The sequence below is a fragment of the Molothrus ater genome, chromosome 2 (genome assembly GCF_012460135.2).
Source record: "Molothrus ater isolate BHLD 08-10-18 breed brown headed cowbird chromosome 2, BPBGC_Mater_1.1, whole genome shotgun sequence".
Taxonomy (NCBI): Eukaryota; Metazoa; Chordata; class Aves; order Passeriformes; family Icteridae; genus Molothrus; species Molothrus ater.
Window position 1 is genome coordinate 2684912 of NC_050479.2, and position 15248 is coordinate 2700159.

Below are 15248 nucleotides of genomic sequence, written 5' to 3' on the forward strand. Positions count from 1 at the left end.
GGATCTGAGTGTGTTTGACCTGTTCCAAACTCCAGGTTTGTTCATGCCCTCGACCAATTCCTGAAGTCAAAGCTGATGATTGATTTCAAGATTGTCCCTGGAGTTTTAACCTGGCCAGGAACAAGTCAGGTCATCGAGGAGACACGAATAGAGAATTTACAGGTATGTTTAAATAAATTAAAAAAACCACAAATAGAAAATTGTCCTGCTCCTCCCTGCCAAGGTCCAGGGTGATGGGGGATACAGGAAGGATGGGGAGCACCAGGCAGGGCACTGAAGCTGAAATTCCTGTTGGGGAAATTCCAGTTCTCCTTTTTCCACAGTGGGAATTGTGCAGTTCCCACAGGCCAGTGAGCTTGGAGAGGAAGCTTTGTTTGAGCTCACAAGGTGTAGCCATTTATCATTTTTCCATTTTATCATTTTTCCATTTATCATTTTTCCATTTTATCATTTTTTATTTATCATTTTCCATCACTTTTTGTTTATCATTTTTTGTTTATTATTTTTTCTCATTTTTCCATTTACCATATTTTTCATTTCTCGTTTTTTTTATTTACCCTTTATCAGAATTGGCCAGGCAGGGCCTGTGTGTGGCACTCAGTGACAAGCTGGGGATGTGTCCCAGGTTGGATTTTGGAGCTCTTTTCCAGCCCCAGTGATTTTGGATATTATTTGATTCTTTTCCTTGCACGCTCCTGAATTTTCAGGTGTGAACACACAGCAGAATTCTGGGGAGAACCAGTTCAACATCTGAGCTGGCAAAACCAAGAATTTGATAATTTAAAAGCAAACCAGGAGACTTTGACCACATGGTTCCTGGATAAAACATTGGGATTTATGTGGTAAAATTCCCTGTTTGACTGGAAAAATCTGGCACCAGGAGCTGCCCTGCACAGGGGCATTTCTAACACAGCTGAACTGGGAGGGTTTTTCACTTGGCCAGATCCCCAGAAACTCTGGTTTTGGGCCTTTTGCTCTCAAAAACCACCCTCAGGATTTCTCAGAGAGGCTGTGGATCCCTCCAGCCACGGTCAGGGGCCTCTGGACAATGCAGATTCCCTGCCAGGCTTCAGCAGGGCTCTGTTCTTGGGGTGTTCTGGGCTCAGCATCCCATAATATGAAGGCCAGCCCCACACACTAAAGCAGCCCAGAGTCTGAAATATAAAAATGCTCAGACCTGAGGCTCGTTCCAGCCCTGCCCTGATCTCACATGAAGTCTTTCCCTCAGAAATGACCCTGGGACACCTCCCTGGTTCCCCAGGGCCAGCTCTGAGCTTGGGCCTTAGCCCAAGGTGAGACCCTCTGGGAATGCTGGGAATCTTCAGAAATGACCAAAAAAACCCCATTTTTCGCCCCATAATCTCTTTAATCATTTGGACAATGATAAAACCATTTAGACAGTGACAAAACTCTGGAATGGGGCAGGATTTGGGACACTGGCCCAGGACAAAACCTGCATTTTTCTGGGTGTTTGAGCACTCAGCTGCCAGCGCTTCAAGCAACCCCTGGAATATTTTGGCCATAAAAGGCCAATCTTGCCTGGCTTTGACTAGAAAAGAGTTTATTATATTTTGGGATGAGTCACTGCTCTGCCTGGAGGGATGTGTTTCCCTGCAGCCCCCAGGAGTCTGTGAGTAGAAGTTGAATCTTTTCCTGGTTCTGTGCACTTTACCTCTGATCATTCTGTGTTTTCCAGATGGCTTTAAGGAATTATATTGAGGAATGTAAATTCCCTCCAGAGCCAGATGCTGTTTGTCGGTATCAGCAGTGCCATGGCTACTCCAAAATCCAAATATATTTTACAGACCCAGACTTTAAGGTAAATTTTCAGTTGAGAAAGGTTTGAGAAGTAAAACTTGATGTATTTTCTGCCCCTTTTTTATATGGTCTGGAAAGCTGAGCACTGCTTTTTGTTGTGGTTTTATTTAAAAATGTTCCATTTTTTGCCATTTTTAGGGTTTTATGCGAGTTATTTGCTGTCAGCAGTGCAGAGTGGAATTCCACATCAGCTGCTGGAAAAAGCTGAAAACAACAAGCTACAGTGATAAAAATGATAAGGTGAGGCCTTTGCCACACTGGGATTTTTAACTTTTTTAAGATTGATAGCATTGAGATATGTCAAGAAATTCCACCAAATTCAGCAGCCAGGATAAAATGAAGGGAAATCTGGAGCTCCTAAAATTATTCTGGAAGTTGAATTTTAGGTGTGAAGTTGGAGGAGGGAATAAAAGAATAAAAGATGGCACAGATTTTCCATGATTTTTGATTTTTCAGCCCATCCCAGGAAGAGTTTGGGATTGTGTTTCCTTTGATTGCTTTGGTTACCTCAAATTGAGGAATTAATTTGTGCAGGGGTATAAATCATGTGTGGGTTTAAATCCTTTGTTGTGTGTGTCCTTTTCTCCTGCAGGATTTCCTTAAGGAAAGGTGTTTTACTCCTGATTGTAAAGGCCTTATTTCAAAAATAGTTATTTTCAGTTCTTCTGGGCTGGTAAAATGTGAAGTAAGTATGGTTATGTTTTATATGAAATAAATTGGAATGTTAAGGGGGATAAAGTGAAATTGAGAATGTAACTGCAAAAAAACCCAAAAATTACTGCCTTAAGAGATTGTGAGGATTATTTAGGAATATGGATTTCCTGTTTAGTGGAGCAGGAATTGCCTTGGTGTTGGTCACATTGTCAGGGATGGGAATGGAATTCAAGGAATTCAATAATCCTTGAATCATATTGAATTCAATAATCCTAATTCCTTCAGGAGTAACTCCCAGAGGCACAGGAAAATCGAGAATTCTGCCCAGGGCAATATTGACCTGAGAGAAGCAGAAATGATTATGGGGTTTGTTGTGTCATAACCCAAATTTAATTCCTGTCCTATCCCTTGCTTTGGTAGTTTGAACAAAAAATCCCAAAGCTCAAGGAACCACCAAGGGCCTGTATAAAACAGAAATGTTCAAGGTAAGATTTGTCCTCTTTGAATCGATTTCAGAGCAAAGCAGGAGGGATTTTCCTGCCTTTTTACAAATATTTTGGGAGAGTTACCCTTGCCCTTTGCCTGATCAACCAAAAATATCTGGCAAAATCCATTATAATCCAATGGTAAAAGCACTTAAATTGTTCCATAGAATTTATTTTGTGTGCATGTTTAGAAAGTGTAAATATAAATGTATTTTATGCTGCTGCTGTAGTTACTGATGCTCAGATATTTCACTTAACTGAGCTGGCAATTTTTTAGTCAAGTAACCTTTACATAATGAGGAATAAAGCTGAGAGGACAAACAAAACAGGTTTTTAAAAAGGAAAGGAATAAAATGTTAATATTTGGTTGAAAATGCTGAGTTATAAATTAAGAATAAGAGTATTGAAACCAATACTAATTTAAACATCTTTAATGGGAGTAAAAGTTGTTCCACCTTGAGGAAAGCAATATTTGTATGAATTTTTGTGGTCTCTGCTCCTAAATGAAGACCACTTTTATTCCATTTGTACTTTCCAGTGTGATATTTGCACCTCAATTAACCTTTGGCTGGCTGCTGAATTGCTTTTTGCAGTCTTAGGAAGATAAAAATGAAGCAAGAAAAGAAACAGTGGCGAAAACGAGCGCGAGACGAGGCCAGGAATTCTGCCAGGAAAAAAGCTGAGGAAAAGCAGGAGGGCAATGAGCAATCCCAGTTCAGCCAGCACAGGGGTGGGTGAAAATGGGGATTTTGGGGCTGGTTTCTCCACGGGAAGGGTGAGAACGGGAGTGGGAGGTTTGGGGGCCCCATCCCTGGGGTGTCCAAGGAAGGAGCTCTGGGCTGGGACAGGGCGGGATCAAAGCTGGGTTTGATGATCCTGGGGGGCTTTTCCAGCCTCGCTTTTCCTGGGATTCTGGGATTCTGAGTCAGCACAAAGCACTGGGATCAGCATTCTGAGCATCCCCAGCTCAATCCCAGCAAAATCCTAATACTGAGCATCAACCCCTGTGAAAAATTGGTGGTTTTACTTCAGACAGGTTTTATTTCTCTTCTGTTTCTATTGCTGGGGGATGTTCCTGTGTGTGGTTATTGGTTATTGATTGTTGGGGTGTTGGGGGTGCCAGCATGAGGTGAGAGATGAGAATCTGACTCTAGGTTCTCAGAAGGCTGATATATTATATTATATTATATTATATTATATTATATTATATTATATTATATTATATTATATTATATTATATTATATTATATTATATTATATTATATTATATTATATTATATTATGTCATGTCATGTCATGTCATGTCATGTTATATTTATTATATCGCATTTATTATATTTAATTTAATTTTTATTTTATTATATTTATTACATTTATTATATTCTACTTATTACATTTATTATATTCTATTTATTACATTTATTATATTCTATTTATTACATTTATTTTATTATATTTATTACATTTATTATATTATATCTATTACATCTATTATATTATATCTATTACATCTATTATATTTATTATATTACATCTATTATATTTATTACATTACATTTATTATATTTATTACATTACATCTATTATATTTATTATATTTATTATATTATAAGAAAATGATACACTAAAACTATACAAAAGAAAGAGAAAGGAGACATCAGAAGGCTGATCAAGAATGAATAATAAAAACTCCTGACTGACCACAGTCCCGACACAGCTGGACTGGGATTGGGCGTTAATTAAAAACAATTCACATGGAACCCATCCAAGCTGCAGCTGTTGGTGAATGATCTCCACACCACATTCCAAGCAATCACATAATTATTGTTTGCATTTCTTTTCTGAGGCTTCTCAGGAGAAAAATCCTGGTGAAGGGGTTTTTCATGAAATATCACAGTGAGAGCTGTGTGGTTTCACTCCTGTGTGGTTTCACTCCTGTGTGGTTTCACTCCTTGTAGAAAACCTCAATTTTCCCTTGGCTGGTTCCTGCAGAATCAGCCTGGAGAGGGGAAAGGCTCCAATTCTGAGTGAACCCATTGGAAAGGGATTTCAGGAAAAGCACCTGGGGACCCTGTTAGACAAAAAAATATTCAAATAAAGACAGAGTGATCTTGAAAAGGACATTCCAGATGACTGAGGAAAATAAAAATACTTCAGCCTGTGACTTTGTAGGCATTTAAAGCTTCAGCTTTTCCTTGCTGGATGTTGGCTGCTCCACATTCCAGAGCTGGGAACTTCCCCTGCAGCTTCTCAGGGCAAAGAAAAAGGGGGATGCTGGAAAATTTATTTTTTTGTCTGTATTACCAATTAGGGATATAATTAATTTATCATTGCCTAGGATTCCCTGTCAAATACTCTGGGTGTATTTGTTTTAATCCCATGCTTGGTGTTCTCTGGGTGCCTGTTCCCTGCTCAATGGCATATCCTGAAAATTGTGGAGATTTTGGCTTCCCTGTGGATTTGTAAAATCATTTATTATTATAGCTTCATTTATTTCCTGTTGGTTTTGTTTTAAGTCTTTGCTCTCTCCTCTTCTCTGGCTCATCTTTACTTGTGATCCTTGGAGCCACTGCAGGTCACTGTGACCTCATCCTTCAATCTGGGCAAGGACTTTGTTTCTTTAGACAGAAATTTAAATCAAATCAAATTGGATCAAATTCCTAAGGCTCAGGTTGTATGGAAAAAAAAAATCATTCTTTAAATCCTGTAATTCTCAGTGTAAAACAATTAGAAACACCACTAACCCAAATTACCTGCTTTTTAAGTTGTTTTTGAGGTTTTTAAAGGTTTTTGAGCTTTTTCAAGTTTTAAAGTTTTTTAAAGTAGCTTTTTTTAAGTTGGAATTGTGGTAAGGACATGAAATCTTGCTGGTTTTGTGCTTTTTTTTCATTGGAATATTTTGACTTTTCCAGGTCCTGGCCATGATTTATACTCTGGGGACCAAATCCTGCAGCACATCCGGCGCAATTCCGAGCAGATCAAAGCTGCTGTCCCTGACACTGCCAAATTATTAAAGGAATTGCTGGCCTGGGGAGTGATCAGAGAGGAGGATTTCAGCTCTTATTCCCAAATTAGCACTGCCCAGGAGGTGCTGGAGCAGCTCCTGAGCTCCTTGGTCCAGGAGAAAAGCCGGGTGCGGAGCAGGGGCTTCCTGCACGTGCTGAGCCAGCTGGGAGAGGTGGACCCCAAAGTGCACAAGTGGCTGCAGCACCTGGATCACCTGGGTGGGTTCTGAGAGCACAGAAAAGTCTCTTTTCCCTCCTTTGAAACTGCCAAGTGAAACTTCTCCTCTTTGTCTTGTCCCTGATCTCCAGAGGGGAACACAGCCTGGGTGACCCAGGAGCTCAGCAGAGAAAAACCAACAATTTCTAACTGGTCCTCAAATTCCAGAATGGGTTTAAATGCTGGTATTTGTAGCAATAATCTGCTTTTGGAGAGTAAATAAACGGTGGGGTTTTGCCATGGAACTTGGAAATAATTTCATGTTGGTGCTGTGCAGTTTCCTGTTGGGTTTATAATGGAAAAAAAACCCTGGGATTTTGGGGTTGTTAATTTTGCTTTACCACATCCATGTCCTTCCAAGAATTCCTAGAATTCTTTGGAATTTCTTTTCTTTTCTTTTCTTTTCTTTTCTTTTCTTTTCTTTTCTTTTCTTTTCTTTTCTTTTCTTTTCTTTTCTTTTCTTTTCTTTTCTTTTCTTTTCTTTTCTTTCCTTTCCTTTCCTTTCTTGTTGTTATTATGATACAAACAATAATTGGTGAGATTAGAATTTATATCAACCCCATTGCTCATTTTTTGTTTGCATTTCCAGGACACAAAAGCTCTCACACCACCTGTACATTGAATTTCTAGACCAAACTCTTGCCCTTTGAAGAGGAATATCCCATTTTAAGCACTGAAAATTTAAAGCTGGAATGAAACATTGGGACTTTTTTTTGTCTTTTTCAGGTCTGACAGCTACAGAAAACTTTCTCCTTCAATATGGCCAAGTTCTGCAAGAGCTTGACCTTTCTCTATTAACCCCCCTGTGGAACCAGAGATATGGCAGTAAATTTGGTAATGTGGCAGCTGATGGTGAAAAGCAAGAAATTAGTGATTATTTTCTCACCCCTCCCCTAGAGAAATCCCGTTGTTTTATATGGCTTTTAGAAGAAAACAGAGAACATTTCCCAGAGCTCCACCAAGCTTTAGATGAATTCTTTGATAAAATGGGTGAGTAGCCAAAGGGAGCAAACATTTCCTGTAAAAATTGATTTTTATTGCGAATTTTTAGCGTAAAAGTTCTGCAGCTGCAGGTTTGGAGCTGCTTTGGTGGTGTTGGATGAAGGAACAGAGCAATAATTCCTGTGAATTCACAGTTAAACTGTAAATTAATTAAAATATTGTTATTTCCATCAATCACCATGAATTTTATCCTTCCCACAGATGATCCAACCATTATATTAAAGAAGCAGGGAAATGAGAATTTATCAGTAAGTGAATTTTATTTCTGTTTAGCCTCAGCTCACAAAGAAAAGGAAATATTTTGCAGCCTGGTCCTTCAGACTAATTGGAGATTTCATCTCTTGCTTTAGCTCCCTTTTCTTAAATGATTTGATATTTGAATTATTTAATAATAATTTTCCAAGTGTGCCTCATTCTGAATCTCTTTTTGATTGGTGTCATCATTAAAATCCATCCTGATGGGCAGAAATAGAATTTGGATTTCAGTTAATTCTGTGTTTGAGGCAACCTCACTGAAGTTCTTGTCTGCAGTTAAATTTACCTTTACAAATCCAAGATTTACTTTTGATTCAGGATAAAGCTTTAGAGTTAATGAATGTACGTATCAAGAAAATGCAGATTTTTTTAATGTGCACATTAATAAAATGCAGAATTTTTAATTTGCACTTTAATAGAATGAAGAATTTTAAATGTACACATTAATTAAATGCAGTTTTTAATGCACACATTAATAAAACTCAGAATTTTTAATGTGAACATTAATAAATGCAGTTTAAAATAATAATAAAAATTCTGCATTAATAAAATGCAGATTTTTAAATTTACACATTAATAAAATGCAGAATTTTAAATGTGAACATTAAATGTGAACATTAACAAAATGCAGAATTTTAAACATGAACATTAATAAAATGCAGAATTTTACATGTGAACATTAACAAAATGCAGAATTTTAAACGTGAACATTAACAAAATGCAGAATTTTAAAGTGTACACTAATAAAATGAAGAACTTCAAATGTGCATGTTAATGAAATGCAGAATTTTTAATGTACATCTTAAGGAAATGCAGATTTTTTAAAACTCTACACATTAATTACATGCAGAATTTTAAATGTACTTGTTAATAAAATGCAGATTTTTTAATGTACATCCTAAGGAAATGCAGCTTTTTAAAAAATGTACACAATTATTACACGCAGAATTTTAATGTACATGTTAATGAAATGCTTATTATTAAAAAATCTACACATTAATTACATGCAGAATTTTAAATGTACTTGTTAATAAAATGCAGAATTTTTAATGTACATCTTAAGGAAATGCAGCTTTTTAAAAATCTACACAATTATTACATGCAGAATTTTAATGTACATGTTAATGAAATGGTGATTTTTAAAAGTCTACACATTAATTACATGCAGAATTTTTAATGTACACATAAATAAAATCCATATTTTTAAATGTACACATAAATAAAATGCAGATTTTTTTGGTTTTTTTTTTGCTTTTTCATTTCATGAATTGGGAAATCCAAGAATGAAATAAAAACCAGCACAAGAAAACTGCTTTGACTTCAGTGTTAAAATAACCTGTAATTATTCTGTTCTTGTGTAATCTCAATCCTTTTAGAGAATAATTCAAATTTCAGTTCCTTCATCTTTGTCTTTCTTGGAAAACTGAAGCAACATTTGCCAATCCTGCGCCTTCGTTTTCTTTTCTGTTTCAGAATAATGAAATCAAAGTTAAAAACAAAAACAGGAAGAAGAATTTGAAAGATTCAAAGGTCAGTAACTTTGGGAGTGCTAAAGCAGCTTTTACCAAGCAGGGGCCGTTGATTTACTGCTAAAAACCCCCCTGAAAATTGAGATTCTCTTAGAATTTCTGCCATGTGGGTGGATGGGAGCTGTTTCTGTAAATATCTGTAAAAATTTTCTGTAAATATCTTGAGGAGACTCCTTACTCAAGTAGCTTTTCCTGAAGTGAAATTAAGCTGTTAAGATGTAAAGGATACAGTTTTGGTAACATTTATCAGTATAAAAGCTATTTTAAAATTTGTTTATGACTGACTTTGGCTCTGCCTGGAGGCACCTTCCACTGGCTTCAATCTGAATTATTGCTGTGATTTTAATTTTCTATGTGGAAAGATGGGAATTCGGTTCAGAAACTCCATTTCATGCTCAGAAATGTTATTAATTATTCATTATTTTATAGATTTTATTAGAATATTATTCTGCCTGAATTTTCTGCTGCCTTTTGGAGGATTTTGCTTTATTGAGAACCTCATGGCCTCACCTCTTTGTCATTTTTAGTAAACTTCAGATTTTTAGATTTTTTCCTCAGGATTTATTTTTCTGACTAGGGTGCATTCATTTGTGAATTTTTAAATTATTTGATAATAAAAATAAAGACAACTAAAATGTGTGTAATGGTGTAGACAGATATAATAATAATAACCAGAGTCCCATGTGGAATTAGGGATAGCTCCTGCTTGTGGTAAATTTGTTACAGCCTCAAATCTAAAAGAAAGTTTAATTAAATTTTGATGAAATTGGTAAAAAAGGAGGGATTTGGGGCTGAATATCCCAGTTTCTTTTTCCCAAATACATTCTGAAGAATGAATTAATATCTTTAAATTAAGAATTAATTAAGCTGTGTCTTAGCACTGATCATTTTACCTGGAAATTTTGCAGTTCATAACGAACACGATGAATTTAAAGAGCAAAATTCAGTGTAAATAAGTTAGTCCTGGTCTTTGCAGTGGATTATGTTACGTGAGCTTTTGTGAGGTAAAAACTAAAAGAAATCTGTTTTTAATTAGTCTATTTTAGTATTATCCAGTGGAGTTAGTACAGCACCACGAGAAGAAGAGAAGATATTTATAGAAGAAAATAATTTGTGAGTATTTGATTCTGCTTTTATTGCCCAAACTCCAAACTGCTGCAGAAGAATCCCTTAAAAACACCAAGGCTGGCTTAACTTGATTTTATTTTTTCTTATTTTTAAGGTACAGAGATTTTCCAAATGAAAATCCCTTTGTAATCCCAGAATATCTCCAGGAGCAACTGGAGGAATTCGAAGCCAACTATAATATTGCAAATAGTAACAATTATCAAATGAATAATAATCCAGATCCAATCTCTGAGAATTTATATGAGTGAGTATTAATTTCTGTATTTGGGAGCTTCAGGGGGTTGAATTTTACTTTGTAATTTTAATAATTTTTTGGATTAATTGGAATCCTGGTGGGTGTGGCGTGTCTGTGAAGGAATGGATTAAATGGATAAAAGGAATGGATGAAAAACTTGAATTAATTATAATAATTCTGTTTGTTTTTTAAAGTTATTTCTCTCAAATCTTGGAAGAACATGGCCCTCTGGAAATTAATAATAAATTACTGGTTGGGGAATATGAAAATTTCCCGGAGGAGACTCGGAAGGTGGTGGAGGATGAAGGCGGCCTGGAGCCCTTCCTGCTGAAATCCCTTCGGTTCATCGTGGTGGATAATCTGATTGGCCTGAGGAAGCACTCGGTCCTTTTTGAAGGAAATCCAAGCAGAAATGAGAATAAACCCGAAAATCCACCTGGGGAATCGCAGGGGAACCCTTCCCACAGCAAGCTGCCCTTGAATCCCTATGCCCAGGAGTTCAAGCCTCTCTCGTACCCCGTGGACGCCCCTTTGGCAGCAGCTCCTGATTTACCAGAGTATCACACCCAACAATATTTCCCCTACTCCTTCCCTGCTGGCAATCCTCTGGAAAATGCAAATATTGATTCCATGGAAAACCAGATTCCATTCTCAGGTGTTTTACTGAAGGGATTCGAGCCTGCAGGCCCCGCTGTGTTTTTACCTCAGAGCTCCTGGGGTTATCAGTATGGAATAGTGCCCCTGGCACCGGCTGGGTTTATTTATGCTGATCCTGCAGCTCCTCAGGAAAATCTGCACTCAGCAATTCCAGCTGGGAAATGCAGCCCTGGGGCTTTTGTGCCACCTGAACTCCAGGAGCACAAAGGCCCTTGGGGCTGCTTGGAGAACTTGGATAAAAAGGATTCTGCTTTTCCAAATGGTTCAGATGAAGCTGAGGGTGATAAATGTGTTAAAAAGGAAAAAGGAAAGGAAAATAAAGCCGGGATGAAGAGCAATCCTCACACAAAGATGGTGGCTGTTCAGGTAAGGAGTGGGAAAAATGCTGGGGAGGTTTTACAGCATACATTGGATAGGATGGGCAGAGGGATGGAGCAGCTCTGCTGGGAGGAAAGGCTGGCACAGCTGGGATTGTTCACCTGCACAGGAGAAGCTTTGGGCTGAGCTCAGGGTGGCCTTGCAGGGCCTGGAGGAGCCCCAGGAAAGCTGGAGAGAGACAATTTCCAGGGGATGCAGGGACAGCACCCAGGGAATGGCTCCCACTGAAAAATTACAGGTTTAGATTGGATATCAGGAACAATTTCCTCCCTGGCAGGGTGGGCAGGGCTGGGATGGAATTCCAGCCCTGGATCTCTGGCAGTGCCCAAGGCCAGGCTGGACACTGGGGCTGGAGCAGCCTGGGACAGTGGGAGGTGTCCCTGCCATGGATGATTTTAGGGTCCCTTCCATGCATAATTAAGTTTGCATCTTTTCTCTCCCTAGGAGATTCCTACTAAAAATCCCTGTTGTATCCCTGGTGCAGAGCTCTCCCATTGTTGTGTTTTCATCCCAGACTTACAGATTCCAGGCCCAGTGAATGAACTGAAATTAAACCTTTCCACGTGGCAGGGGTGGCACTGGCTGAGCCTTAGTCCCTTCCCACCCAAACCATTCCATGATTCCTGAGAGCTTTCAGTTTCTGTGGTCACTCACTTTTCATTTGTAATTCTTCAGAGCTGCTCACTGAATTTCGTTGTTCCTGAAGTTTTTGCAGCTCTTTTTTTCCCCTGGGTGTCACACAGGGAGCTGCTGCACAAAAGTTTCACCTTCACTTTAGAGATGGAGCAAAGTCATTCTGTGTTGTTATTTTTTTCCTTTTGTGATGAGTTCAGGGATTTATTTTCACTTCCACATTTGAGCATTTGGATTTGTGGAGAAGAGGAGGCTCAGGGGGTCCTTCTCACTCTCTAGGAGGGTGAGACACTTCCTGCAAAACTTCACTTTTCAGACTCTTAGAGCATGGCTTTGTTTAAAGTCTCACAGAACTCCCTGGAATTGCCTGTGGTCAATGAAACCAGAGAAAGAAACAATAAATCCCTTTCAGAAACACCTCCCCAGTGCTTTCCTACAACATTTATGGGCCTGGATTAGAGTTGGATTTGTAAGGACGAGGTACAAAAGCTCCAAACCAGAGCAGCTCATCTATGAACCAAGAAGATTTTTAATCAAATTCTAATTTTTTTTTTTTTTTTTTTTTTGTGTTCTAGGTAAATCAGGAAGTTGCTAATAGGGAAACCAATACTTTGCCTTTCCACCCATTTGAAAATCAACAAGTAAGTCCCCTACAGCCTGGTGTACATTTCTCATGAGGAAGGTTAAAGGAATGCTCAAAAACTGAATAGTCAAATGAAAGTTCTTCCAAAAAAACAGGTTTTAACAGATATTTTGTATTTTGGGTTGTTTGGCTGTTTTTGTGTTCTGTGATGTTCTTGGAAACATCACCCAGCCTCACAAGGAAATGGTTTTTGAGCTTTGCTCTGATTATTTGATATTTGTTCTGATTGTTTTATGTTGAGTTTGTGAGGAGTCCCCAGGACCAAGGAGGAATTGAGAATCTGACTCCACGTTCTCAGAAGGCTGATATATATTATTACATTACATTACATTACATCATACATTATATCATATATTATATTACTTATATTATTTTATTTTATATATTATATTATTTATATTATTTTATTATATTATTTATATTATATTATTTATATTATTTTATTATATATTTTATTATATTATATTATTGTATTATTGTACTAAAACTGTACTAAAGAAAAAGGATACATCAGAAGGCTTAACAAGAATGAGAATGAAAAACTCCTGACTGCCTCCTCAGAGTCCAGCACAGCTGATGGGGATTGGTCATTAATTAAAACCAATTCACATTAAACCAATCAAACAATCTCCAGACCACGTTCCAAAACAGCCAAACAGAGAGAAGCAATCAGATAATTCTTGTTTTAATTTCTCTCTGAGGCTTCTCAGCGTCCCAGGAGAAGAAATCCTGGGAGGAAAATGTGACGGTGACAGTTTCATTCCGAGCTGTGCAGATGCCGAATGTTTGAGGTGTTTCCCCTCTCAAAACCTGGATTTCCATGTTCCATTTGGGCACAGGGACAGTTCAGAGGGTGTTCAGGGCAGGTTTGTGCCTGTGGCAGGAGATCAAAGTGAGAAAGTGTCCCCTTTGGGCGGGGAGCAGGCAGCAGCCAGAGCGGTTTTTGTGCCCGCTTCGTTTGCAGGGCGATATTCTGCGTGTGGAGAAGGAGCACCAGGTGCTGCAGGAACAGCTCAGAGAGGCACAGGAGAAGTTCAAGCAGTCACAGAGCAGGAGCTTGGAGGAAATTGCTGCTCTGGAAGAGCTCCTGAAAAAAAGTATTGAAGAGACCGAGGTAAAGCTTTGCCCATGGTCAGGGCTGTGGGGTCCCTGGGGTCCCTGCAGTGTCCAAGTGTCCTCCCCTTCCCAGCCATTCCAGCATTCCCTGATTTGGGCTTTTTAACAGCAATTATCAATTTATTTTGTAGATAAAATGTAGTTCTTCTAGTTTTTTGGGGGAAGAGTACTTATGGGTGTTAGTCAATTTGAATTGCTTGGTTAAAATGGGTGAGAAATCAGAGCGATGTTTGTTCTTGTGTCTAGTGTACTTGCACCATGAACTGTTTTACTGAGGTGTGTTATATTGTTTATTGTTGATATCTTTATATCTATTGTTGGTATGTTTATATCTATAATTTTGACATGTTTTTGTCCTCCTCACCCCAGCCATTCCAGCATTCCCTGACTGATCCCTGATTTGGGGTTTTTAACAGCAATTATCAATTTATTCTGTAGATATAAGGTAGTTCTTCTAATTCTTGGGCGAGTACTTATGGCTGTTAGCAAGTTTGAATTGTTTGGTAGAAATGTGTGAGAAATCAGAGTGATGGTTTTGTGTTTTGTATAGTTGTAACATGAACTGTTTTACCAAGGTGTGTTATATTGTTTATTGTTGATATCTTTATATCTATAATTGACATGTTTTTGTCCTCCTCACCCCAGCCATTCCAGCATTCCCTGACTGATCCCTGATTTGGGATTTTTAACAGCAATTATCAATTTATTCAATATATCAATTATTGCTAATGATTCAGCAATTATTAATTTATTATCAATTATTAATTTATTGTAGATAAAAATTAATATCCCTGATCCCTGATTTAGGATTTGTAGCAGTAATTAGGAGTTTATTTTGTATAGATATAAGGTATCCAAGGTATTTTGTATAGATATAAGGTAGTTCTTCTAATTCTTGGGAGAGTACTTATGGGTGTTAGTAAATTTGAATTGTTTGGTTAAAACGTGTGAGAAATCAGAGTGATGTTTGTTTTTGTCTTTTCTATACTTGTAATATGAAGCTGTTTTACTCAGATGTGTTGTTTATTATTGATATTTTTTCTCTAAAGGATAGTAAGTATTGGCTTAAAACCCTTAAAAGGTATTTTTTATATGTATCTTGTTTATTTATATTTATTGGTAATGCAATATCAAGAGTTACTGTTGCTTTGGGTTGAGTTCCTATTGGAGTATTTTAAGTAAGAGGCAAATATCCTCAGTCTGCTCCAAGTTTTATCTGAATGAGCCACAATTTCCAGAGCTGGAGTTTTCCTTTCTGCCTTCAGGTGTCCCAGAATGAGCTGCATTGGTTCCAGCAGGACTCAGAAGCACAAATGAAGAAATGGCAGCAGGAGAAGAAGGAAAACCGCGAGAATTTGAAAGCGCTGAGGGGCACAGTTAAAAAGCACTCGGACAGCAATGAGAGGTAGGGCTGTGAACACATTCACCCCCCTCTTTCTGGCAGCCTGACAGGCTCAGAACTTTCCAAGGAAATTGGGTCCTTGGCTGTGAAA

General features: G+C 37.9%; 1 protein-coding gene across 6 annotated transcripts in view; it reads left to right on the forward strand.

Moving 5' to 3' along the window:
* TTC3 (tetratricopeptide repeat domain 3) overlaps window positions 1-15248 on the forward strand; it is a 73555-nt gene that overhangs the window by 47838 nt on the left and 10469 nt on the right. For all 6 annotated transcript variants that reach the window (XM_054514123.1, XM_036394227.2, XM_054514122.1 and 3 more), the window contains 16 exons: window positions 36-162; window positions 1697-1819; window positions 1957-2058; window positions 2411-2503; window positions 2893-2957; window positions 3551-3687; window positions 5870-6181; window positions 6906-7169; window positions 7383-7429; window positions 8910-8966; window positions 10002-10078; window positions 10188-10337; window positions 10523-11351; window positions 12572-12637; window positions 13604-13753; window positions 15021-15160. In XM_054514123.1, the coding sequence (XP_054370098.1) occupies window positions 36-162; window positions 1697-1819; window positions 1957-2058; window positions 2411-2503; window positions 2893-2957; window positions 3551-3687; window positions 5870-6181; window positions 6906-7169; window positions 7383-7429; window positions 8910-8966; window positions 10002-10078; window positions 10188-10337; window positions 10523-11351; window positions 12572-12637; window positions 13604-13753; window positions 15021-15160 (2739 nt within the window). The remainder of the gene's footprint in view (window positions 1-35; window positions 163-1696; window positions 1820-1956; window positions 2059-2410; window positions 2504-2892; window positions 2958-3550; window positions 3688-5869; window positions 6182-6905; window positions 7170-7382; window positions 7430-8909; window positions 8967-10001; window positions 10079-10187; window positions 10338-10522; window positions 11352-12571; window positions 12638-13603; window positions 13754-15020; window positions 15161-15248) is intronic.